The sequence below is a fragment of the Centropristis striata genome, chromosome 3, assembly GCF_030273125.1.
Source record: "Centropristis striata isolate RG_2023a ecotype Rhode Island chromosome 3, C.striata_1.0, whole genome shotgun sequence".
NCBI lineage: Eukaryota > Metazoa > Chordata > Actinopteri > Perciformes > Serranidae > Centropristis > Centropristis striata.
The window spans coordinates 40,149,773-40,177,483 of NC_081519.1; the positions used below are offsets into that span (position 1 = coordinate 40,149,773).

Sequence of the window (27,711 nt, forward strand, 5' to 3'; positions counted from 1 at the left end):
AAATGAGCAATGCTAGTATCTTAAAATGAATCCCATTTGACAGCCTATTCATGTTGTTTCTATATACAGCGTAAATAAACTGACAGGACTTTGTTGTTGCAGCTTACCGCCTGTACACCGTCGTGCCTCGCCTGGTCAAGTTTGTGGACATGCTCACCAACTGGTATGTGAGGACCAACAGACGCCGACTGAAGGTGAGATAACAGCTCTGAATCAGTGCTCGCTTCGACTTCATGTTATTATGTAAGGCAGATACAAGTTGCAGCTAAAATGTATGTTATGGATCTATAGTGTAGTCCCAGGAGTGATGATCACGAGCAGTAGTAGGGTCTGATGAGTCAAAGTCTAGCTATACAGAAGTGTATACATTTAGATGATGCTACATTATGTCCTGCATCTTTTTGTTGTTGTTTTAAGCACATAAATAATTCATGTTAATGGAAACAGTGATTTAAGCTACTCTGCATCATAGCCTCCATCTGCGGACGTTTTATAACAATCAGTTTGCAGCCCTCCTAGTCAACATTTGGATGAAGTGAATTGGGGATACATGCACTGATGTGTGCTCGGGCACTTTTATCTTTTCACTGTTCCAAGGGGACTGACTGTGTTGATGTGTGTGTGAACTTTTGTAGGGAGAGAGTGGCACTGAGGACTGCCTGTGGGCGCTGGAAACCCTCTTCAGTGTTCTGTTCTCCATGTGCAGGCTGATGGTGAGTCATACTGTTGCTGTGTGTGTGAGACCAAGAGAGATTGTATGGGGTAAATTTCTTGTGGTGAGGTTTTTTTGCTTTTGTGTATGCGAGACACAAAGAAATAATGCTTCTATGGCGTGTTTGTGCGTGTGTGTGCGTGCGTGTGTGTGTGTGCGTGCGTGCGTGTGTGTGTGTGTGTGTGTGCGTGTGTGTGTGTGTGTGTGTATGTGTGTGTGCGCTTGCATGGCTATGAATTATGCATGAGCAGTAGGAGTTTTTATTTATAACACATTGAAGATGTTTGCATGTGAGGCGAGATGCACGCTAAGAGCCAGTTAGTCTAACCCAAATCAATACAGATCAGCTGTGAGCTACACAAATTAATTAGCCGTGGTTGAAATGCAGGAAAATTACATTAGAAGTAACCTCACTCTGGCACAAGTCTCTTTGAACTTTTGCACTATTAGAGGGAAAATGCATCAGTAAAAATGTGTTTTGTATGCTGATTTTGCAGCTGCTTCTGACTTTTAGACCTTTATGTTGGAAAATGTAAATTAACTACAGTACAGAGCATTTAATGATCTTCCTCTCTTCCTTTTCTCTCTCATGTCGACTTGCTTTCTTCTCTCCTTTCCTCCAGGCTCCCTTCACACCCTTCATTACAGAGATGATGTACCAAAATCTGCGTCACCTCATCGACCCAGCCTCTGTCGAAGAGAAGGACAGCAGCAGCATCCACTATCTCATGCTGCCCCAAGTCAGGTTGGGAAAATCCTTCAATAAAGCTCAAATTTTACGGACATCTTCTGCTTCGTGCTACTTACATTAAAGAGGAAAAAAAGGACTTGAGAGTTGTCGCCATCCATATTAACTGATGCGATTGTGATGCTTCATGCGTCCCCTGTTTTCCCCTGACTGCTGCCCACATCTTTTAAAAATCCTAGCTGGTCGGAGCCAGGCAGAAAGCCTCTCCTGAAATACCAGACACCTACCTAACATCAGATGTTTTTATACTTTTATGAATGATAAAAAAAGCTTTAGGGAAAAAAATGTTGTGCCGCCAATTCACCAAGATAAGATATTCTTTTATTAACCCCACAACGAAATTTCCAGTGTTACAGCAGCAAAGTGTATAGCAAAAATAGAAAGAGGCATCAATGAAATAACTATATATAGAAACAAGCAATATTAACAAGTATTAACAATTTAAGCAAGAAGAATTGGAAAAAAAAAAGTCCACTTTAACAGTATATACAGTAAAGACAGACTCAGCAGTTGAAATTCAGTATTAGAGAGAGAAAAAATATTCTAAGTATTATTATAAATAATAATAGTCTATTACACTCAGTAAATGCCTAATATTTATATTTTTATATAGTCCCTGATCTTTCCATATACTGTATAAAGGATCACAATGTTATCACGCACTGTATCGTACCCTGCTTTATTGTCTATTTAACTCTAAATTGGACCGTAATTTAAAAATTAAACATCCTGCTGTGTTAAAAAAGACTTGAAAATAGCAATTGAGACCATAAACTCAGTAGGAAAATCTTTTATGAGACCAGAAATCAAGTGAGAAAGGTCATTCCCTCGTAGACTGTTATACTTTCAGATTTCTTCTCCCAACTAGTGGAGTCGCCCCCTGCTGGCTATTAGAAATAATGCAGGTTTAAACTATTTCCGCATTGACTTTACTTTCTACGACCACTTCTTTTTTACAGTCTGTGGATCTGTCTGCACACTAGGTGACAGTGATTGATCCTTCCGTCATATATTGGCTCTGCAGCAATTATTTAGAGCGGCACATCACAGTCATAATCATAATATGAATAAAAATAAACTTTGTATAGAGCCTTTTATGCAGATCAAATGTCGGGGAAAGCACAGAAACTTCTGAGGTCTTCTGGTTTAAAAGCTGCCATTCTTGCTGCACAGTCTCCCTGCAGCTCACACAGCAAACCCCCCCTTGTGTTAGCTCTTTTCTCACAGGATATCCACTGCTGAGCCAGAGCCTAATCAGTTTCAGCCAGAGTGCATGGCCTTACTTTACCCCAATAGTATCACACTCTGAATTCTCAGAGTAGAAGCTTTTGAGTCTGAGAGTTCACAGTAGTTTCTGGATAACTGTCAGGCTTCACAGCTTTTCTCTTTGTGTCTTCGCTTCTTCTCTTCATTCCTGCTGTTCGCTGCTACCTCGTCCTCGCTGTTGTCAGTTTATACACCGCCACTCTGATCAAATTCTCCATCTAATATTTATGTCTCATTCTATGATATTGATTGGTTCTGTAGATGAAGATTTGCTTTTGAGTAGTTTCCCGAGCAGATTTTCTGATCAGAGTGCTTTGTTTCTGGGTGAAAAGTTCAACACTGATGATGCGTTTTCCATTGCGGTAAAAAAAAGTTAGTTCCAAGCAACAACCAGATGATTTGATTTGGAGGAAGCCATTGAAATCCATGTGCACAGTCTGTCTCAGGTTTACTGCTATCTTCTCTAAAAGCAGCCTAAACCTGTTCTGTATTTGTATGGTAAAACTGTGGATGCCTTCTTCAGAGAGTCAAAAGCTTTGAGCACGTTTAGTCGGGGGAAAAAAAACGCACAAGTCCTTTCTTTTACTGTCAGCCCTGCAAATGGATATTGCTCACAAAATATCATATTATTCCCTTCACTTCAATTACTTCAGTAAAATGTCTGCCTTGGTGGCTGATCAGTTTGTAATGCCTGGGAGGGATTTCTAATTGCCCAAACTTAATTGCATCATCTTTAACTACAAAAAAAAGTTCTGACGTGATTAAATATCCTTTTGATTAAGCATAAGGAAAATAGTTTGTGTAGTGGTTCATATAATCACCCCTGTCACTTTGGCAGCACTCAGTTGCTGCTGCTTTATTAGTCGCCTGCCTTCCTGCTGTCGAATGGGACCACTTCACCCCCCCTCACAATGGTCAGCCACCAATCAGATGACGGGAAGAGCTGCTCCTCAATCAGCTCATTAAATGATTGGCTGTCCCTGGAGTCCTCTCCTCTCTCATTTTACTCCACTGTTGTGTGCACACATGGAGAAACAGATTGCTATAGTAAATGAACACACATTGTGCAGACACACACACACACACACACACAGAGACTGTGTTCCTGCAGACAGTTAGGGCTAATATCGCCATTATGCGTGATTATCAGTGGCTGTGCAGCTCTAATTTGGTTTCAGAGGTGGAAGTCTCCGTGTATCTTATTAGTGGATGCTCCTGAGTTAAACTCTGGCTCTGGTGGTTCTGTCTTTATTTAGATGTGCGGAATTAACCTTGCCACGCTCTATTATTCATTTTTCCTCAATAGAAGCAAGCAATTTGAATTTCTAAACCAGAATGTGACGACCACTGCCTGCGAGTTGTGGCGGAAATGCACCTACGTCCCCAAACAGTGCCCTGAAATTATAGAGAATTTCACAGAATACAGAATGATTCTCCAAAGACGATGGGTTGTTTTCAAAGAGGTTCCCCTCATTCCCCTCCGTCCACTTATTATATAAACGTAGCTCAGTCTGGCAACCTCCAGGTATAGACTTCCAGATAAAAACTTTATTTCTCCTGTATGACCTCACGCCGTACAGTCTTTATTCTGATGCTCATACCATGACATTGTGATGCTATTGATGATGTGTTGATCCTTAGATTCTCTTTATTTGTGTTTCTATTTTTCAGGGAGAGTGTGATTGACAAGCGCATTGAGAGCGCCGTCTCTCAGATGCAATCTGTGATTGAGCTGGGACGAGTGATCCGAGACAGGAAGACCCTGCCTGTTAAGGTGAATCATCAACTTTATCTCTACTGGAGTGTATGATTGAATGGAGCGAAGTGAATTAAAACTCTAGAAAACGGAGATGTATCGGCTGATATTGGATTACTGCAGATGTAGCAATGTCGGCTGATTAAGTAACAAGAAATTGCAGCACAGAGTCAGAGGGTCAGAGACATGTTTGTTTTTTTTTGTTTATTTGACAGTTTGTACACCAAATAGCACTTCACAACTTCAAAAAGAAATCAAGTAATATATATTGGATATTTTTTAGAGTGGGGTAGTATGAGGCACTTTTCCATAGTCAGTTTATTCCCTACAGTAGATGGCGGTCAGGAGTACTGGTACAGAAGTTAAGCAATGCATTTCTTTGGACAGGAGCAGCAGCAAAACGTAAATCTGAATCAACCCTTTCAAATCCCAGAGTCACACAACAGCACAAACAAACAAACCAATCGTGGCTGTTGGCTTTGAGGAGAGCATAGATGGATAAAACAGCTTCAGTCTCCTGTCGGAAAGGGCTGACTGCAGAGTTAAAGCAGTGAACATTTTCTAAAAATATCATACATCTTAACTGATGTTGATTGTTTAAGGTGGTCCTATTTAAGGTGTCTCAAATATGTTTTGCCCCCGTCCATAGCAGTACATTGCTTAGCTTCTGTACCAGTACTCTAGCCTTCTTCAAGCTACCAGCTGCTACCAATAACCTACTGTAAATTATACAAAAAACAGATAAACAGTATCCGTATGTGCTGTCCAATATGTGCCGTTTTGAAAACCTCTTAACATAATATATCATAAAGAAAATCTTGCTTTGAGTGATTTAGATTACTATTTATTATTTATTTTCTCAGTTACCATTTAAATAATTGGCTAATTTGTAATACATTGTTTGTGGAGTAAGGTATAACAGTGTTAAATATTATTTAATTAAGTTTTATGTTTCAAAAAGTAGGTCTCTGAGTACTTTTGCAGAGTATGCATGCTCCACATAACAAAGATCTGTTTTCATTCCAACTCAAATATATATCACAATATTGGTTAATCAGTATTGGAATCTCAAAAGTCCCGTATCAGTTGGGTTCTTAACATCTGTGTGTGTGTGTGTGTGTGTGTGTGTGTGTGTGTGTATATATATATATATATATATATATATATAAATAAATAAATAAATAAATAAATTATCTTTCAGATTGATGTATCTTGCAACTATCAATATTAGTATCTGCTTCAAAAAAACGGCATCAGTCGGGCTCTTATATTATCTGTTCCGTACCAGGAGTAACTATAGCGCTCCATTAGATTTCTTATGAAGTGTATATACTTTTTTAGTGTGCACTAGGTCTGGTTGTTAGTGTTTATTTCTGTGGTGCTGGAACTATTGACCCACTGTAATGTTGGTGTGTATTTCAGTACCCACTGAAGGAGGTGATAGTCATTCACCAGGACCCAGAGGCTCTGAAAGACATCCAGTCACTGCAGAAATACATCCTGGAAGTAAGTCAACCAAAAACACTCCTCTTTTATGTTAAGTGATCATTTGTCTTGTCTTCAAGGTAAGAGGTGCATTTTCTTCATTTCTTTTTGTCTGTTTACTGTGCTTTGATCAGTGCTATTAAATTTCTACATTAAAGAGAAACATCCCCAGGAACCTTGTTGACACTCCAAAGCCAGTGCTTTGACTTGATAGAGGGGAAGTACAAAAGACAGAGAGAGTCTTAACACATGGTTTGTATCTTTGGCTGTGATTATAATTCCTGTGCTTGGTTCATTTAAAAAAAGGTGTGGAGCAGACACCTTGGAAAATTATTTCACATTTGATCTACTCCAGTTGCCACACACATAAACCCTTCATCAAATGTACAGTGAACACACAAGCAATATGTTTTTTTTTTTTCTTTCTTTCAACAAAACAAAAAAATATTAATGTCAATGTTTGTTTGGGTGTACTTCACACTATGCATCATTGTAGTTCATGCTTTTCCTGCTCTTGTTTCAAATGTAGAGCAACTATACCTGTCACAATAACTAGTTTTTGTTGCACAATATATTAACCCAGAAATCATTAGGTTAAATTTTATTACTGTCATACGAAGCTTCTTATAATATTAGTATAATAATAATAATAATAATAATAATAATAATAATATATTAGCATAATACTGCAAATGCTGTTTATTAGTTGCTTAAAGAACAATTAACTTTTAATTAAGAATATTGATGCATCCGATTTGAAATCTAAAAAATAGTATTAAAATGGAAAAAAAATGGACTCTTGAGCAATGTTCTCAAAAATTGCACTTAAATATTAAGCATTTGACATCTTATGCTTGGAGGGAAAACACTGGTGTTTTTTTCTGGCAGTTGCATTTTTAAGGCAAACAAACATGCATGTAAACACATCTTGCGAGTTTACCTCTCCAGGTAAGGTAATCTTCTTTTGCCACTGAGACATCTTTTGTGTTTCACTCCATGAAAGTCAAACCATATAGTCACTGACGGTAAGCATCATTTAATCATCAATGTACCGTTATGTCCCGGAAAGTGCAGATTAAATACAGTAGTTTGTCTGGTCCTTTCAGGTGCAGGGAGACTTGGAAATGACTACTCAGACAGTAGACAGACTAATTGTCATAGCCTTTTAGTGCAGCAAGCCATTGCTTCTTTTGTCTTTGATTTCCCAACAACAAAGCACAAGGAGACAGTGCTGTTCCACAGCTGACTCCACACTACTTCATGTTTTAACTTCCTTCAATGCTTTACCTGGACGTGTTGCTGCTTTTGTTCACACTAAAGCCACGTGAAGTCTCTCTATGTCCCAAGCTGAGAAATTGCTGATGCATCTTGGATGGAGAATTGATTACAGATCTTGTTCCCATATGCTGTTGATCGGGAAAATTGACAGGACGTATAGGGATTAAGGATTACGTGGGAAAAGGGTCTTCTGGTGCAACCTTCTGTTGGATCCTGCAAGCTTAGTCTTAGTTCGAGCCACTTCTTATCTCTCATTCTGTTTCATTTCTGGTGAGGAAAACATTTAACCTTGCCGGCTTCTAGCTTCCCTCCAGTAAACAAGGTTTATTTGATCAGAATTGAGAGCAGTTTAAAATCCTGCAGCCCAGGGAAGAACCTTCAAACTCTCTTAGTATTGATGTAGTTTCAGCCGAGCTGAGCATCTGAAAGTCAATTAAATCTGTATTCACCTCTTCACTGCTGCTTTTACTTAGATTCCTTTATTGGTATTTTGTAATTATTGTTATTTAACTGGTAATTGTTTGTAATCCATTTAAATTTCTTTTACCACAACTTAAATGTGCACCGATTGGGCACCTACTGTTGTTCGCGGCTGGCTCACTGACTCGTTGATTTCATGGCTGACTTACTCTTGGAGTGAATTACATTTTTTAATTGTCTCTTTACAGCACGTGTCTGGAGCAATTACACTTTTTAAATGGACTCCTACAGGATGTAACGGAGCATTTAGCTTAACTTCAGACCCCTCAGAGCGACCTTTTCTGTATAGAATAGCGCAAACCATTGTGTGAATACTGGCTCTGGTATATTTTATGGCTTTGATCACTTTAGAGTCTTAACTCCAACACCAAGCAGCTGTAAGTCCTGGATGGTGCTGATTGCGTTTTTATTTTCTGTTTCTTCAGGCAAAACATAAAAGTAAAAAATTCTTTCAACATTTAGAGGAAAGTACACAAAATGGGAATTGCTGTTGATGGTCAATGGCTGTTTAAATTTTAGCTTTGGTCAGCATTACATGACCAAGAAGCTTGTTGATGACTCCACTGTTGAAGATGTTCAGCAGAAATATCCAATGAGCTGTAATACACCAACATCACAAACAAAAACACATTTTAAAGGTTCTTTTTGTACACTTTTAAAAGTGCACAACCTTTAAAAAGTGTCTTTGTTTTTGCACATACTCGATCCTATTTTCACAAACCAAGCTCTGCTGAAAGCAAAACTTCTTGCTACCATTTTAAACCCCACACTGCCTTTCTGATTCCATTAAAGCAGTTTTTTTTTCTTTGCTCTCTGTCATTAAGTCAACTGAGCTAAAATTCAGTCTCACTTTTCAGTGTGATTGACTGAAAGAAGCTGTGCATGGCAGGTCGGGGGGTGTGTCAGTGTGGCTAAATATAGTATCGCTATAGCTTCACCGGGTATGACCGGATCACAGATTTCTATCTCCATTTAGATTGAAGAATGAAACTTACTGTATTGAAAGGATAAAAAGTCTTGACTGAATAGGAGGAGCGCCTCACTGACTGACTTACTGGTAGATTTCATGGCTGACTTACTCTTCGAGTGAATGACTCTGAAGTAATCAATTATTGATCTGCACTTTGCAGCACTTGCCCAGGGTATTCAAAGTTTTTAACTCTTATGTTAAATGTTTTCTCTTTTATTTATTTATATATATATATATATATATATATATATATATATATATATATATATATATATACATACATACATACACACATACACACACATACACACACATACACACACATACACACACACACACACACACACACACACACACACACACACAGTACAGGCCTAAAGTTTGGACACACACCTTCTCATTCAATGCGTTTTTCTTTATTTTCATGACTATTTACATTGTAGATTCTCACTGAAGGCATCAAAACTATGAATGAACACATGTGGAATTATGTACTTAACAAAAAAGTGTGAAATAACTGAAAACATGTCTTGTATTTTAGATTCCTCAAAGTAACCACCCTTTGCTTACTAGAATATAAGACATGTTTTCAGTTATTTCACACTTTTTTGTTAAGTACGTAATTCCACATGTGTTCATTAATAGTTTTGATGAATTTACAATGTAAATAGTCATGAAAATAAAGGAAACGCATTGAATGAGAAGGTGTGTCCAAACTTTTGGCCTGTACTGTGTATATATATATATATATATATATATATATAACAGAATGTGATCATTTGCTAATTCTTTGTAACAAATTACATTGAAAGCTTTACAAAGACAGTAGATTTCATGTTCAAACTGATAACATTTGTTTTTTGTAAATATACACTCTTAATTCTGATTGTATTTTTTTACTTTTTTAAATCTGGATTGTATAAAACAGCAACTTACCTTTTCTAAGACATTGGTTTTGTCTTTTTTCTTATCCACCAGGAGCTTAATGTGCGACAGTTGACACTGTCAACAGACAAGGACAAGTACGGTATCCGTCTGAGAGCCGAGCCGGACCACATGGTGCTGGGCAAGAGGCTAAAGGGAGCCTTCAAAGCTATCACAGCTTCTATCAAGGAGCTCAGCAGCGAACAGCTCGAGGCCTTCCAGAAGACAGGTATTGCTGTGTGTATGGCTGTGATGTTGTGTGTGTGCAAAAAAGGCTATAAAATCTATGAACTTTTAACTTTAAAATCAGTTTTCTTGATGATGATTTTGGTTATTATCAAGAAAACCATGGAAAATAGCTAGATATCAGATCTAAAATTAAACTCTTATGAGCTATTTTTGTTGTTATCATTATATTTGTCCAAACAAATGTACCTTTAGTTGTACGAGGCATTAAAATGAACAAGAAAGCAAGGAGAAAACAAGGGTGGTCTAATATATTTTCCATGACTGTACATACCAAAGACATAATCAGTCAATTTTTTTGTTTACCAAACATTATTATGAGAGCAGCCGGTTAGTGTGAGAGTTTTACACACAACTACACGATTGCTGAATACTGTGTTGAAATCATATTTATTTCACCAAAAACTCTACTAAAAATCCTCACAATGAAGTGGGACACAGACAGATGGCCAGTTTATCCTCAGGATGCAAACCCTAACCCTTCTGAAACTATAATCAGAGCCCGAGTACGGATCAAAGCTGTGCAAGGTATCTTGTCTCTCCAATTATAGAAAGACGAGGAGAGCCCTCAGAGTCTCTGGGGGAGGAAGCACTGGAGGTCAGCTGGGCTGTGGGAACTTAACATTTCCAATCACTTGGATGTTTGAAGTCTAGCCAATTGGAAGGAGGACGAGCGATGGAAGGAAAGAGATAGATGTGGTCAGGGATGGTTGGAAAAATGACGGAGAGAGGAAACACACAGATGAAAATGTGAATCTGAACCAAGTCATATTTTCCTGCGATCGCAGGCGAGATGTGAAGTTTGAGTGGACAAAACCTGCTTTTAAAGTGCTAATCTGTTGGAAGTGTATGGTCTGTTTCTTCATTACACCAAAACAAAAGGCACATTTTGCCGGAGGGGAAGCTACATGCTGTAGACAATGTGGACACAAGGAAGCCAATCACTGGCATGTCTTTTGGGAGTGCCCAATGGTTAAATCCTTCTGGATAGAGCTTCATAAAGTATTAAGTGGCATATTTAACACTAACCTACCCATGCAGTTTCCTATATTATTTTTAGGAAATTTAGATTTACAGGTCAGGCAAGCTGATGAATATTTATTTGGTATTTTGATAACTGCTGGTAAAAAAGCACTCACAAGGCGTTGGTTGCTCCCTGAGCCACCTACGGTGCAGGAGTGGATCGGTACAGTAAATGACATTTATCTTATGGAGAGGATTACCTTCTCCCTTCGCCTTCAGAAAGATAAATGTGTTAAACTGTGGTCCAAGTGGGTTGAATATGTTAATGTGGAACAGACAGAAGTACTGTAAGGATGACCCTGTAATGCTGTTTTGTACTGTAACATTATACTATGTTTTATTGGGTCTAATGATTAGTTTGTATTACTTATATTTCATTTTGAAACTCCATGGTGGAAAATTTTTTTCTTTTTTCTATTTGCTCTTTTACATATGTCTACCTTTCCCAATTTGTTCAAAGTTCTCAAATGTAATATTTTTTTTTAAAAGGAAAAAAAATATATTAAAGTGCTAATCTGTATGATACATCATCATTTTGTTTAAAGAAATGTTTCAACCCAGTATGAAGCTACAGCTAACAGGCAGTAAGATTATCTTAGCACAAAGACTGGAAGCGGGAGGAAATGGCGAGCCTGGCTTTGTCCCAGAGGAACAAAATCCGACCACCCCACTGTCTCTGAAGCAGGCTCTGAAATAATTTATCCATGGAAAAGCTAACAGCTTACACTCAGCCGAGAGTCCACTTTTAACCTCTTGAGCAATTTCTAGCTCAGAATCTGTGACTCAAAAACCTTTTTAGACTGGAAGGGAGGCAATTTGGCTGAAAACTGTTTGTGTGTTCATGGCCATTGGTTCTATTACTCATTATTTCTTACCTGTACCTTTTGATCCCATCATTTTGATGGGGTGCAAGAAAAGAGGTTAAGAGAGAAGGTGGAAAAGAGCAGAGAAGCTGGGAGGGACACAGAAAATCAAAGCATGGAAATCTAGGATTAGAGAGAAACGGAGTGACTGTTTCACCCAGCCTCTGGCTGTAGAGAAGTGAAGAAGAGAGGAGAACACAGTCACGGTTTTTAGTCAGAACACAGACGTGGGTAATTGCTGCCACGGGCAAAATGGAGATATAAACCTGACTAGATTGGGTTCACTGTATTGTTTAAAATGATCTCATGTGGATGTGGCCAGGAAGACTGCAATGTAAGGAATCTAAAAATGCAACCAAATACTGCTCCAGACCCCAGCTAATTAAAAACAAAGCCTCAGCCTGAAAGCAAGTTAACAGACGATTGGGTGCATCTGAAAACCATTTTTAGAATCCTTCTCAACAGACAAATGCCAAAATAAAGACTCATTTCATACCATCAGTTGGCATTTTATCCAGATTTAATTGGGAGAATAGTGGGGCACTAACTAGTTTAGCTTCACATTTGTGTTAAAGTCTGTTGTCAGAATTAATTTAATAATAATAATGGGCATCAGTATTCTTCATTTTCAAATGCATTAATGGTTTTTTTCTCCTCTCTTAAATTATACATTTTCTGTCTTTAGCCTGGTGGTATTTTAATAATTTTACATTAAAGTAACTGAAACGTCCTTAAACATATTCGTGCAGACTGCCAAGCAGAAACTCTCGCTTATAAAACATTAAATAAGCAAAATAAAAAAAAATTAAAAAATACGGAAAAAATGGCCCGGAGAAAAAAACAAAACAGCGATTTACTTAGCCAATTGCTCGTATATTCGTACAATAGCTCGACCCTATTACTTGTATCGTTGAATTGTTATTATCCAGGTTAGTTATTATGTGACTGATCGGGCAAAAATGTACTCCAAACAGCTCAGACATTTTATTTATGTCACTGTCATTTTTTCCTAGAACATTATTCATGATTGTCTTTGTAAATTTTACAATACCCCAGTAGATGAATATCCCACCCAAGAGGAAAGTCTTAATATTTATGCAAGCAAACTCTTTTTAATGAGTGTATATTAAATATGGCTTGATTCATTTTCTCATGCTCCCTGCTGTGTTTTGTACGGGCTGTTTAATTTACAGTCGATAAGACATGTGGTGGGATGATGCTGAGACACACAGTAGGGTTCCAGGGTGTTGAATTTTGCATGAACAGCATATATGTACCGCATGTTCTGTATGTTTTTTCTATGAATTGATGAATGTTGTGTATGCTGCCATATGACAATGTTTATTTTTAGATTCAGTGCTGTGGTTCTGAACTCTTTATTTTCATGGTTCATTCCAAGGATCCATCATGGTGGACGGCCATGAGCTCCATGAGGAGGACCTGAGGCTCATGCACACCTTCGACCAGAGCTCCGGCTCAGCAGCACAGTACGAAGCACACTCTGATTCACAGGTATGCTCCCAATGTATACCTTTTATACCTATACTACTCAGGGGGAAAAAGGATAGAAAAAAACTAGGGCTGTCAAATGATTCATTTTTTTAATCGCATAATTTCCATAGTTAATCGCGATTAATCGCGTTTTGAGTTACATGTTTAAAATTCTGTTATTTCGCATTTAAAGGCAGTTTTAAGCCCATAATGTAAATCATTTGTTACCATTGTGTCTTAAATGGGAATCAAATGAACACAAAGAAAGAATTTCCTTTTTGACCTTTTGTATTTTCTTTCAAAAAAGTGCCATGTAGACGAACTTAATACACTGTCTACTTTTAATACAGTTTTTCAAATAAAGTACCACTTGTCTATTTCAAAATAAAAAATACAAAAATACAGCTTAAGCAAAATGCTACAACAGTGTGGTCATGAAACCATGGCTTAGAGGCAGGAAACAACTCCCAAGTACTAAGATGAATAAAGTAACATAGTGCTTACTTTGAGAGATTCAATATATCAGGTCACTCTGCTTCAAAAATAAATAATAGCAAAAGACTTGCGATTAAAATGCGATTAAAAAAAATTAACGCGTTATGGATTGCATTAATCTAATCTCGATTAACGCGTTAACGCTGACAGCCCTAAAAAAAAACATCTAATTCTTGATTTTCTGTAGACAAACATAGGCTGTCTGTTTAAATACTACAGTTTATAGATGATGCAGGACAGTATGGGGCTCCTGCTGACAGAACTGCCTTCAGGAGGCTTAAGAACAGATGGGCTCCTCTACGAGGAGTGTAATATCAAAAATATGATCATTTTAATGGCTGGATCAAATGTAAACTCAACAAAGTTTTAGAAATAAATGTGTAGGATTGCCAGTTTCTGTTTAACAGCTCAACTTTGTACAGAAAATGGGAAGAGTCTAGAGAGAGTTTAACCAGAAATTAGTTGGCTATAGTATGTTTTTTATGTCTAAGTGCCAACTTTTAAAAGACGATGAAAACACCCTTTTATTAAAGCAATAGTTGACATTTTGAAGTACGCTTTTTTACTTCCTTGGTGCCAGTTCGATGATATAAAGGATAAATTCTATCTGCACTGGACAGCAGCCAGTTAGCTTAACTTAGCACAAAGACTGAAAACGTGAAACGGCGAGCTTGGTTCTGTCTAAAAGGTAACACAATCTGTCAATAAGCACTTCTAAAGCTCATTAAACAGCAAACTTCATATCTTGTTTCTTCCTCGAGTCTCTTCGTCAGCACAAGGTTGTCAGTGGAGACTTCTGGAAGTTACTACTAGCAGCCAAGAAATAGTCCAGTCTTAATGCTCTGCTGAGCTAATCATCTCCTGGCTGCAGCTTCAGATTCATCAGAGTACAGACATGAAGGTGGTGTCATTCTTCTCGTCCAACTCTTGGCAAGAAAGAGAATAAACTTATTATCCAAAATGTTCAGCTGTTGCATTAACTTGGCAGCGGTCAGATCATATTATTTTGAATGAATAGAGACATAAATTTTATCTTAGATTTTTAGTTGGTTTAATGTTTTAAATGCATGTTAATAGCTTTTAACTGAGCTATAGATATAGAACCACTATTACTATCATCTGTTTTATTGTGCTGCATTCATATATCCGTCTTAAACCGACTACTTGTACAACAAGCCGACTCTAACTCAATTCTTACATCTCAAATTGTTATTTTTCTGAATGTAAATGATGACCAGCGAGCAGAATAGGAAGTATCTGCTGGATACACCTAAACCATGAGAAATATTGTTTGTTGCCCCAGAGACTAAATCACTGTCAGACCGATGACAGATAGATTCTGAGATTGAATGCATGTAAATCTCTTAACTATAAAATAATTTTTTTCAGTTTCTTCTTAAATTTGCCGCACTGTTAGATGATGGATTATTTCTCATATATTTTTTTATAACTTGTGAAATTAACTTGAACATTCATGCACTTTTTTAAATACAATGAGTTATGAATATTTTCCCAATTTTAGACACTTAGCACACATGAAAAAAGGTACAGAATTACACACACACACACACACACACACACACAATGCATACACCTGTCTCCTTACTGCTGCATTACTATTGTAGAGATTGAGCTGCAAAGTGTAATGCAACCTGGTATAAAAATCATAAACGCTTCTCCACTGCTGCTCCTGCACCAAGCTGCTATATACTGTAAATGCATTTATATGTCTTTACTGTGAGTGTGATGTATGAAATCATTTCATGGCTAAGTGGAAACCAGCATGTATGCGTTTCCCACAGGCCCTCTCTAATCAGTGCTCCTCCAACCGTATACACACCACACGGCTGCACCTTAATACCAGTTTACTGAGCTGGCTTTTTAATTCTCTCTGTTACTCTCGCTCGCTCGCACCGACTCTCCACCTCCCATCTGCCTGCGTCTCTGTTCTTTTCTCTCTCTCATATTCTGTTTCTGTTTGCTTTTGTGTACTTTCCTCTGTCACCCTGTCATCTCTTTCCCTCCTTCTTCCCATGTTGAAGTGTTCGGGGCTGGCAGCAAGTCAGCCTTTCACAACATGACGCTCATTTCACTTTAGTGACTCACACAGACTACAATATTGTCATTATTGCTCCTTGGTTGGTTGTTGTTTCTTTTTTTATTACTTTTACAATATATATATGTTTGAACAGAATGTATATATACATATAACATAAGGCAGATTAATCCTATAAAGGTTGCTCCCAGGGTTTTACTCTGCCTTTGCAACATATAGTTTGTAGCATGGGGCTGGAGCAGACTAGTCACTCTTAAGATCTTCATGTCCTGTGAAATTCTGTCACTCTCTACTACTACTCTGTCAAACACATATTAAAAACTGTGGGGTGATTAGAGTGCAACCTGTCAACATTAAAGTGTTGTCGGAGCACACTGTTTGTTGTTACAGTAACGGGAAAATATTTAATTCATGCCTTCATCATTACAGCAATGAAGTCAACAAGCTTTTTCAGGTGTAGTGTGCCAACCTAGAATTTGCTACTGTACGTATTTATTTGATGGATTTAAAAAAAAAAAAAAAAAAAATAGAAATATGGATTTATTCTTACAATTTGTCTCACTAATCTGTATTTCTCTTTGCCCAAATATCAAAACTTAATGTCTTTAAGAAAAGTTGATATTATACTCAAATATAATGCATCACATATTTTTACGTATATATTAATATCTTCTGTATATTTTTCTATATTATATATCTGTTATTATACCCCTTAAAATATACTGTGTATATCCTCTGCATATATATATATATATATATATATTCATTGATAATCTATTTTTCTCAAAATGTGCAATATCTGTGAAAAACCAAATACTACAAATACACAAACAAACACTGTGCAATAAAATAAATGCCAATAGCAGCCATGTAAGTATTTAATGTATATAGGGTGTATGTAATTTATATATATTATGTATGTATATGTCTTCTTTTTTTAATCTTTATTTTTTCTATATTTTTGTAAACCCTCCCGTCTGTATCTTGAGCTTCTGTGACGACATATGTCCCCACTGCGGGATAAATAAAGTCTGTAACGCTTTATATTAAGGTCCTTGTAATAACCATTAATTATCAAGTAATAAGGCCCTTGTAAGTCCTTACAAGATGCTTATTAACATTATTGTGTGTTTATAAGCTTATATAAGTGTTAATAATGGCATTACAAACACCCATGACCCACCCATTATGTCTTTGCCATGCCTTTATTAATCTTATTTTGTTTGCTTATTGATATTAAAATATACTTTATTGCTCATCTATTATAAGTTAACTATAAGTTAACAATGCTTTTTGCAACTACCGGATCTAAAGCGAGAACAATGCCTTATTACTTGTTAATTAATGGTTATTAAGGACCTTATCATAAAGCGTTACCATAAAAATGCTTATATATGGGACAAGACCACTTTTTAAATGTTGATGTGATCAGGTCTGTGTTTAATAAGTGGCTTAAAAACTCTCCTCCTGTCCTCTGGGTCTGCTGTCCTTCAGGTCCTGGTCCTGCTGGATGTCTCCCCGGACCAGTCCATGGTGGATGAAGGCGTTGCCCGAGAGGTCATCAACCGCATTCAGAAACTACGCAAGAAGGTGGGACAATTATTTCAGGAGCACTACTAGCTCTGGATACTAGAGTGACACATAACACGCTACTAGTGAATTTTACAATCCAGTGTCTAATGAATACAATACGACATATTAGAAACAGTTCACCAACGCATGTAATCAGGGCTGTTCCAGGGTGAGCAAAACATGCCGCTGAGGCAGTTTAAGGAGCCGTAGTGACGAACAAAATACAGTTCAAGGCAGTTGCACGGTGAGTAATGTATGACAGTTTAACAGGAGGAAGGGAATTGACTGGGTACAAAAGGCATTTAGGAACGTGGCACGTTAGGACTGAGAAATGGTCCCAAAATTCTGTGTTTTTATAATTATGACATGTTTTATGTTTTTATTAAAGGATCCCCATTAGCTTGTGCCGTGGCAGTTCGCTAGTCTTCCTGGGGTCCACATTCCAACAAGTAATACTCAACAGTCCTACAACAACGTTAACAGTAAAAATACATTCCAAAATACATTAGAAAAGTGCAGCACAAAAGTTCATTACAAAATGCAGCACAAATTTAAAAGACAGTTTGTAGAATCAAACCATTGAATTATAGCCATTTGGATTAAATGTTTAGGAATAATTGGTCAAATGCATTTGATCAGAAAACAAATAAAATACAAAAAAAAAAAAAAAAAACAATAGAGCTTTAACCAGTATCATTGATTGTAATCCTGGACATCATGAATCCAGGCAAACATCACTTCTATAAAGAGTAGCGTCCTTTCAACCAAAATAAACGAAAAAAAATTAAATAAACCCCCCCAAAAAATATAATAAGCCCATCAACATCAACCTGCAGATCCTCTTCTGGACGAGTTCTTTGACACTGCATGCTCTCTAAAATCACAACAAAATACAGTATCTCCAGTCAAAGCTACTTCTTCTAACTACCCTTGTTTGTATCTGTTGTTGTCCATGATCTCTAGCCTCAGGTCCATATAGCGTCTTTCTCCTGCAGAAGTTGTGGCAGGGCACGGGGGAGCGCCTCATCCCTGCACTTTATGATCAAAATCGCTCCCGGCTGTTTTTTTTTTTTCATGACGTGCGTGGGTTTTTTTTTTCTCGGTGGCAACAATATCTTGACAACATATCACCACTGTAACTGGCAATGTATGATAGACCAGCATCACCGCTGTGCTTTTTATTATCTGTTTTTTGGCTACTAGCTGTTTGACATTGTTTTTCCACTAAGAACACCAGCCAGGGGGATGCTTGAAAAAAAAAAACAAGCCACAGTAACCAGGAAAGAATTTTCAAGATTTTCAACCAGAAACACTTGCATAAAAACAGAAAAATCTGAAAAATGACACTGAATGGGGCGTCCCGGTGGCTCACACTGGTAGATCACTTACCATTAAGGCTGAGTCCTTTCTGCTGTGGACCCGGGTTCGAATCCGGCCTGAGGTCCCTCTGCCGCATGTCCTCCCCTCTTTCTCCCCCTTTCTATATATCACTGTCAATAAAGCAAAAATGCCAAAAAATAATCTTTAAAAAAACCCAAAAAAAGACACTGAATTTTGACTTCCTCCCCACATGTGTTGATCAATATAAGTTAAAGATTTAAGTTAATTTACTACAATTTGTAAGTTTCGGGACTCCATACTGGATCTTGTAGTACAAAAAAGTATTTTTATGACATCATGGTGTGCTCTAGGAAACTGTAATGGGCATTTTAACACTCTTGCTTGACATTTTATAGACCAAACTATCAATTGTTCAATTGAATGGAATGAAAACAATAGTTTGTTGCAGCTGTACAATGTAGACCGAGCACAGAAAATTTAGCTGTGTTATTTTGTTACATTTCCCTCCCTTTGATCACCCCGTGCTCCCCCCTTCCTCTTTATGTCCCATGCTCATTTTGTCAGGGCAGTTTTGAAATCTTTCCACTGCAGCGTCACAGTTAGAAGTTTCTCCATCATAAGGCAGGCTTAATGGAAGCTTAATTACAGTCTGGCCCCTTTCAGATTCTAATGTTGGAGCTTTGAAGTGGTCTGGGGAGTAAAGACGGATTAGCCAACAGCCCCTTGTTTTCACAAGCAACAAACAGTTTTTTCCGTCCCCCTATAGCAGTGGTGTGCACTGGCTCCCAGCCAGGCTAAATTCCTCCAGTTATTTCAAACTGAGATCTGTTAGGAATTTTCCACCCCGGGGATGGGAATTAATTTTTAACAATTCTTTGACATGTTTGGTAGTAGTTTCTGTGGGTCTTTATCAGTGTTTGCGTGGGTGTTTGTGTGTTTGCATATGCAGGATTGAGAAACAGAGGTCAGTGTTTCCTTTCTGTTATTGGACCGATCACAAGCACAAGATCTCTGACATGACACACACACACACACACACACACACACACTGTGCTAGCTACTTCAGGCTAGGGTCAGTAGTACCTTGACTTGGCAGGAAAAGCCTATAAACCTTCCTCCATTGATTGACTGCTCTTCTGTATCTAGCTAACGTTATTCCTCTGCCCTTGAGCCACATACTGCAATTGGAGTGTGTGCGTGTGTGTGCACTATACAGTCAATATATATGTGTGTGTATGGCTGTGTGCACGTGTGCACAGCTACACACTGCAGATTAGGATGAGATCAATGTGTTTGAATGTGTCAAGGTTAGAGGAAGCTGTCGGCACACAATGCCAAAATAGACGGGCTTTCATCCAATAAAAAATCTCCCCTTGTTCCCTTCTGCCTTTATTTGTTCCTACACTGTCTGTTTTTTTCTTTTTTTAATCCCCACCCTCTCTTCTTTTGGCTGCCCTTCCATTTACCTTATCCCATCCCCCCTTACGTCCTTTTTTTAGGTAATTGTTTCTTCCAGATTTCATTTTCTTATAGAGAAAAAGCTTTGAAGAGAATAACTTGTCGCAAAATTGTCGCTTCTCTGTGTCCTTCTTTCCAGTCATTTATTTTTAACAGATACAAGGTTTTTCTATTATTGGGCATCATTGTTTGAAGAGCTATTGAAGCTGTGTTTTTAGCATATTTACTCAGTTATTGTACCTGGTGTCTTCAGCTATGGAAGCCCATTTATGCCAATGTGGTGAGAAAAAGTCATGATATTGTTAGTATCTTTCGAAAAAAAGTTTTATTTATTTCTTTATTTTTCTACTGGCAAAAATGGGCTTATATTTAAATTAAAAATGCTGTTCTTGCTCTTCATTTGAATATTAAAACTTAGTGCCTGTCTTGCAGGGTCACCTGGTGCCTTCAGATGAGATAACTGTGTACTACCGCTGCCAGCCAGAGGGGGAGTACTTGGGCTCTGTCATCCAGGCTCACAATGACTTTATCCTGGCTACCACCAAGGCTCCACTGGTGCCCTTCCCTGTCCCCAAGACTGCCAGCGTCATCATAGAGGAAAAGACTCAGGTATGAAAGAACAGACAGGATTATTATTTACTAGACTGTTGTATTAGACTAGATGATACAAGCGTCTTTTGCAACACAGCCTTTTAATATTAATGAAACATGCTGATAACGGACAATGTGTGTAATCATACATGTGAGTGATACTTTGTTGGCTGATTTTATGCCCAAAATGTTCTTTTAATGTCTGAAGTGTTTCCTCTTAATGACTTCCATGTTATCACTCTCTGAATGTGTTTGAGATAAAAGTCACACTTTTATTTTTAGTTTGAAGAACATAAAAAGTCATCTTTCCATCTTTGGCTCCATCATAATCTTTCTTTTTTTTTCTCTGTTGCAGCTGAAGGGCTCAGACTTGGAGTTAACCATAGTTAAGGGGTCTTCAGCCCCTCGGGCTCCTCTAAATGGACCAGCATGCACCTATGTGAATGTCAGGGTGAAGGTCAACAACAAAGAACAAGGTAACACACGGGAGGGCCGAAAAAGAAAGACAGTTTCTCCAGACAGAAAACAACAATGTGTATAACTGTTAAACTGTCAGTAGAAGTCGCTCTTAGGTTATTTACATTTTGAGGGAGATTAAACTTGATAATAGGATATATATATACCGCACCAGTATTCACTTTTTGAACTGTTTGGCTACATTACTAATCCTGTCTGACTGGCTTTGTTCAGATGGGGTGGTGCTGTTGGAAAACCCCAAAGGGGATAACAAACTAGACCTGGACCAGCTGAAGAAAGTGTGCAGCAGCATCTTTGGAACCAATAACAACCCGCTCAGATTCTTCAACGGAGAGACTGGTGAGAACTGTGATGAAAACGGTTTACATGTCTAAATGCATTGAGTTGCTGCCTGGTGATTGGCTAATTAGATATTTGATTTAACAAGCAGTTGAATAGGTGTACCTAATAAAGTGACCGGTGAGTAGGTATACACATTATAAATAAACTTCACCAAGGCCAATGGTGCATTAACATGCTCCTTGGATGGTCCCATTTCCCAAGTTGTGTCCCAAATGCGTACCAAAAGTTTGGTCCACTTTCTGAGTTGTTGTTCTGTATGTTGTTCTTGTGCTAGTTGGCACCACATGAATGCAGCAGAAATGCTGTACCTCACAATTCTAACAAAAGTAAAAAAATAATGTCTATTCACCCCAGATCTGGTCAAAAATGTAACATGTTCTTCCTTGGCCCATGTTAAACTTTTCTACCAAGTTTCATGAAAATCAGGCCTGTAGTTTTTCTGTTATCCTAACAAACAGACAAACTGTGATGAAAACATGAGGTAACAATACTTTGTTAAATAATTAAATAGTGTGAAAAAATTTGACACTTCATACTTTTCCTTTATCAGTTGACAAAATCAAATAAACATGTATTTTTACTTTTTATATATCTTTTACCAGCACATTCTTTGACTCTAGGGGCTCCACAGTAGCTCAGATGAAATCCTGAACCTGCTCTTTCTGCTTTTTTTGTCTGTTTGTTAGAGTTGACAGGCAAAATGGACCTTCAGGCTTTGAGCAGTAAAACTTTGTCAGTGACTTCGGGTTCTTCCTCCGCTGCCCCCACCCCGACCACTGACACCCTCCTGTGTCCTTATGTGAACCTGCTGCTCTGCAACGCACAACCAGCTGGTGAGAAATTCTCACACACACACACATGCACACATTTTTCCCTAAATGTGAAAATATTCTTATTATATTACATGAACGATGTGCTTACTTATTTTCCAACACTACATTCATTTTGTGTTATACTACTAATTATAGTGAAGGAAATGGACCTTAATCCATCTTTATCCTTTAAGACATTCACTCTCAAACCCTTTCACCTTGACCCTCTGAACCTACATCAACCAATTGATCAACCTACTTCTCTCTCTCTCTCTCCTCTCCTCTCTTTTTGATCTATCATTCCTGCGCTACATCTCTTCCCTTTTCCCATGGCTTAGGCTTTAGGCTTGTTATCTTTAGAGGACTTGTGAACAAGCTTAACAAACAAGCCAATCATCTCTTAATGTGTAAAGGTAGTGAAGACTGTCTGGTTCATTTTTTCTCCAACACTCTTCCTGTCTCCTCCAGAGTGCCAGACAGGAGAGGTGGGCACCCTCCTGCTGGTCAACCCAGTGGGTAAGAATGGGCTGGACTACTCAGGCCTGCTGTCTGAGGCTGGCAAGGTGTTCGGCCTCCGCAGCAGACGGCTCAAACTCTACCTGGACCAGGACCTCACCCAAGGTAAGACCTAAAGATGGTGGATATCATACTAACATTAGCGTCCACACAGAAGACTTTTAAACTGATGTAAGGCTAATAATTCTGGTTGATGCACCTGATTGAAAGACGCCTTCTAATATGTCACAGATAAGAAAATACGGTAACGCTTTATATTAAGGTCCTTGTAATAACCATTAATTAACAAGTAATAAGGCATTGTTCTCGCTTTAGATCCCTTTAGCTGCAAAAAGCATAATGAACTGTTAACAAGTGCATAGTTAACTTATAATAGATGAGCAATAAAGTATATTTTAATATCAATAAGCAAACAAAAGATTAATAAAGGCATGGCAAAGACATAATGGGTGGGTTATGGGTGTTTGTAATGCTATTATGAAGAATTATAAGATACTCATGAGGCTTTTATTATCTTATTATACATCTCTTATAGCCTGCTATTAGCTGTATTATAATGCCATTATTAACACTTATATAGGCTTATAAACACACAATAATGTTAATAAGCATCTTGTAAGGACTTACAAGGGCCTTTTTACTTGTTAATTAATGGTTATTACAAGGACCTTAATATAAAGCGTTACCAAAAATACATTTTCAGGTCAGGTTTATGTTTTAATCCCTGTCTAAGAAAAATGTCTGTGACTAACATTTCTTTGTTTTCAACTTACAAAAACAAACCCACCCACATGCAAAACATGCTAGTGACAATATAGTACATAGTGAGTATATTGTACAATTAATCCTGTAAAGCAACAATATTTCTGCCCCCATTAATTACTTTTATGTTTTCATAAATATAGGACACTTTTCAAAGATATTTTGGCTTAAATTAAAAATGTTGGCGATCTTTATAATATAAATACAACATTATAACTTTTTTGTTACATGTCATCAGTGCAATGTAATCAAATTTTACAAGTAACAACTATAAGCCCGACAATAATTAGTAACTTTTCCGCTCTTCCAATCTTTTAAATCTTTTTTTTTTAATTATCTCATTTGAATAAACTATCCTCCCAATCTGAGCAGCTTAAGATCTTTGGAAGTATTTTGAAAACTGTGATCTTTTGTTGTTGCAAAAATGCTTTTCCACATCTAATTTTAGCAATAAATATAAACAAACACACTTTGTCATTGTTTATTGTCTCTGTGTGTGTTTTTCAGAGCTGCCAGCTGATTCATCAGTAAAATCTCTGGACACCAAAACTCTGTTTGTGAGAGTTCTTCCAACAACTGCCGAAGCATAAATCCAGAGAAGCCATCTTTAGGAACATTTGTCTCAGATGCCTCACAGGTTCCCCGAATGAAGTTTTTTTACCAGTGAAATCCCAGCAATAGCCCCTTTGATGCACAGTGGATTTATGTTATTTGTTTAGATGCTTTCTTAGGAAATCCTGATGCAAAGCAGGCTCGTCTGTCAAGTTCCCAACTGTCCATGGAGTCAGAATCACTTATGTCATATATGAAATATATTCAGACAACTTCAGACACAATGGTTTAAGGGCACTTTTGGTGTGTTTAAATGCATCCAAAGATGTAACAATAGCTCTAATTAATCATCATATTTAGCCAAGACTTGTAGAACTGCTCTCCCTGACGCAGTTTCTTTCCCTCTTACTGTCTTTGATTTGTCACCAATTATAAGTGGCAGTTTTCTAAGAAAGCACAGTGTGTAGCTCAGCTATATTTAAACTGGACAAGAGAGGAGATTTGCATAATTTCTTCACTAAAGTGGATGCACTTCAAGAACAGAATGATTGTTCGTACAGAACAGCTGAATAGACCCGCCGGTTAGATGTTTGGTCATGGAAACTGGGAATTGTCTGATGGAAGGAAAGCCTTACATCAAACTAGCCAGAAAGAAATGCCAAAGGAACGTTTACCTCAGTATTTTTCAGTCATGTCTCATTGTCTCTTAATAGAAAGATTCCAGGGAATTGTCTAACCTGTCTAGCTGTCAATATTACCATTCAATGTTTTCGTCTTTATTATGCTAATGATAAAAAATTATGCAAGACACTTCTCTTCCAGGCTTATTTCAGGTGAGCTTAGTCCAGAGCAATTACTGCTGTGGCTCATAATCGGGGAACCAATTTGGCCTATTGTGCTTACACACAATTTTGAATTTAACAGATAAACCTGCTCTGTTCAGTGAATCCTTTGACAATTGTAAAGGCATTTAAAAGGTGAAATGGATTTTAGGGCTGCTGTATCTTAAGGACAAAAGGGTTCTCTAATAAAAAGAGCAACACGTGGATAATGTACTATTTTAAGTGACAAATGGAATAAATCAAAGGTGACTAAAACATTTTTCCCCTGTTAACCTCTTTATGCCAAGAAAAGGGACACATCATGTATGTTACTGACTACAGATAAATGTTTGCCATTGTTCATCTGGTTGCGAGAGACATTTTGACCGACTCATGGTACTTTGTTTAAGGAATTAATAATAAATGCCTTTAGCAGCTCTAACTGAATTTAAAGGAATAATTGGGTTATTATTGGCTTTCTTGCAGAGAGTTAGATGAGCTGGTTGATACCACTATCACATCTGTCCATTAATTCCAATGATGGAGCTAGCATAGCTAGCAGAGACTTAGCTTAGCATAAAGACTGTACAAAGCCAGGGTGACTGTTTCCCAGTTTTCAGAGATGATAAATTTAAATTTTCTCATCTCACTCTAAGCAAGTATATAAACCTATTCCCCAAAATGTCTTACTATCCCTTTAAAGGCATGCTATGCAGGAATTGTCACAGTTTGTAAACATACACACAACATTCAAACTTGGCCCCTCTTCCTCGTCTTAACAACAGGTTTGTCCTCTTGGTGTTTCACCTCACTATATTTGCATTTCTGGTGTGCTGTCTCCACTACTTTGGTAACTTCATGCACTCTTCATAGTTTCTGGTTCAAGTGATGAAAAGCTACTATCACATATGTTCTAGCTGTAGCTGACCCAGTAACTAGCTGGCCACAGGAAAAAGGAATTAATCTTCCACTGGGTCATTCTGCGAGCTCCATTTGTTATTGTAAGGACGTCTAATGAAGTCCTAGTTTTTAATTCTAGTCTGAATACAGAATTCACTGCAAACATTATTTGAATTGAGTCGCTTTTAACTATGAAAATGTATTAAAAAAAACTTGACTTTAGACAAACATTTAGAGATGTGGTATTTCCTTTGAAAGCTTTAAAGACACAGTATGTGTTCATTGCTGTTTACTGTTTGTAAACATAACATTCATACTTGGCCCCTCCTTCCTGACTCAACAGTGTTTTCAAATAAGCTTTGTCCACTTGGTGTTTGCCTCCCCCCTTTGCAGTTCTTGACTCTGTGTCCGCTATTTTCATAGCTTCGTGCCCAAAGGTTCATGCCCAAAACATCCCAAACACAGCAAAAAGATAACAGAAAATAAAATTCTTGGTGTATAGATTCCCCATCTCCCCGAGATGGGGAGTCTATACATCATTTTCCTGCATAGTATACCTTTAAAAAAAGACAGTTAATAATGTTACTAGACTCAATCTTTTTATTGATATTACAATTTTCTCTGCTAACATGGGTGACCTTGAGGTTTGACTGTTGAGGATTAAACGTCGTGTTAGGCCGACTTTGCTTCCCAGGGGATGTTTATAGGGTGCTGACGTCCACAGGCATGGTGTTAATCTGTGTCTGAAACCAGGTTCCCACTGTCTGCAGCCAATATAGTGGTAAGTGTGGTAGTGTGCGTGTGTGAAAGACCTGTGTGTTGATTAATGAAGAGGCTCGGAGGGAGAACTGCTTGGCAGTTCAGATAACTCTCAATTGGGGGCGCTGCTGCAGAACCTCTCTTCTCCTTGGGTCTTTACAGCACCATACTATAAATTTACTCCTAATTTGCATTCAAATTAAACGCATAAATACACTATCAATCGTCTACTATCCAAATAATAATCATAAGCATTTGCTCACTGCAGGCAGCACCAGCACAGCATATTAAACTGCTTCTCCTCTTAAAAAAAACCCAATTAAGCATGAATACATCACATAAGCACCAGCTTGTCTGTGTGTAATGTAACAGCACTTTCACTGTGATATTTACACACATTACTTAGATTACATATAGATAAAAGGAAGTACTCAAATACTTCATTATAGTTACCAATACTTTAAATACTCCAAAACTGGAAGTATTAAAACTTATAAGTAAAAAAAATGATTTAGATTGAGGTAAAAATGCATTGGCAGTAAAACGTTTTCTGGTATTAAGAGTATGGTTACTACAAAATCCTATCAGTTTTTGGTGGATGGTTTATTTTGTGGTATTAAAATACGGTAAAGTTACTTTTTTTATATATTTATTACAGCGTTCATGTATGGAATAGCCAGACAGGAAGTCTGTTTTGGTTGATCCAGTGATTCCAATAACTTAAATAAAAGAACAGCACATTTATGCAAATATATATATTTCCATTATACCGTCTTGCTCAATGATTTGCAGCATTGTCCACAATTACCTCATAAATCCCATCATTTTAAAGGAATAGCGATAAAATTAATGGCAAAATATCTAACAGTACACACATTTTTGTCATCTTATATCTCATCAAAATGGCCAAATTGTAGTTTTTCTCTCGTATTATACTTTGTCTTCAGTAATCTGGACATTTTTCTACAGTATAGAGTATGATTATAAAGTCTCCATAACACTTAAGAAAAAGTGC

At 37.6% G+C, this 27,711-nt stretch overlaps 1 protein-coding gene across 2 annotated transcripts in view; it reads left to right on the plus strand.

Annotated features, from left to right (window-relative positions):
* The window catches only part of iars1 (isoleucyl-tRNA synthetase 1), a 66,698-nt gene extending 41,385 nt beyond the window's left edge, over positions 1-25,313 (plus strand). For both annotated transcript variants that reach the window (XM_059329158.1, XM_059329160.1), the window contains exons 21-34: positions 103-194; positions 636-713; positions 1,336-1,457; positions 4,398-4,500; positions 5,905-5,988; positions 9,674-9,848; positions 13,151-13,263; positions 17,288-17,383; positions 20,597-20,773; positions 21,111-21,231; positions 21,446-21,571; positions 22,261-22,407; positions 22,855-23,007; positions 24,172-25,313. In XM_059329158.1, coding sequence (XP_059185141.1) covers positions 103-194; positions 636-713; positions 1,336-1,457; positions 4,398-4,500; positions 5,905-5,988; positions 9,674-9,848; positions 13,151-13,263; positions 17,288-17,383; positions 20,597-20,773; positions 21,111-21,231; positions 21,446-21,571; positions 22,261-22,407; positions 22,855-23,007; positions 24,172-24,254 — 1,670 coding nt within the window. In that variant the 3' untranslated portion in view covers positions 24,255-25,313. The remainder of the gene's footprint in view (positions 1-102; positions 195-635; positions 714-1,335; positions 1,458-4,397; positions 4,501-5,904; positions 5,989-9,673; positions 9,849-13,150; positions 13,264-17,287; positions 17,384-20,596; positions 20,774-21,110; positions 21,232-21,445; positions 21,572-22,260; positions 22,408-22,854; positions 23,008-24,171) is intronic.
* Positions 25,314-27,711: the final 2,398 nt, after the last annotated feature.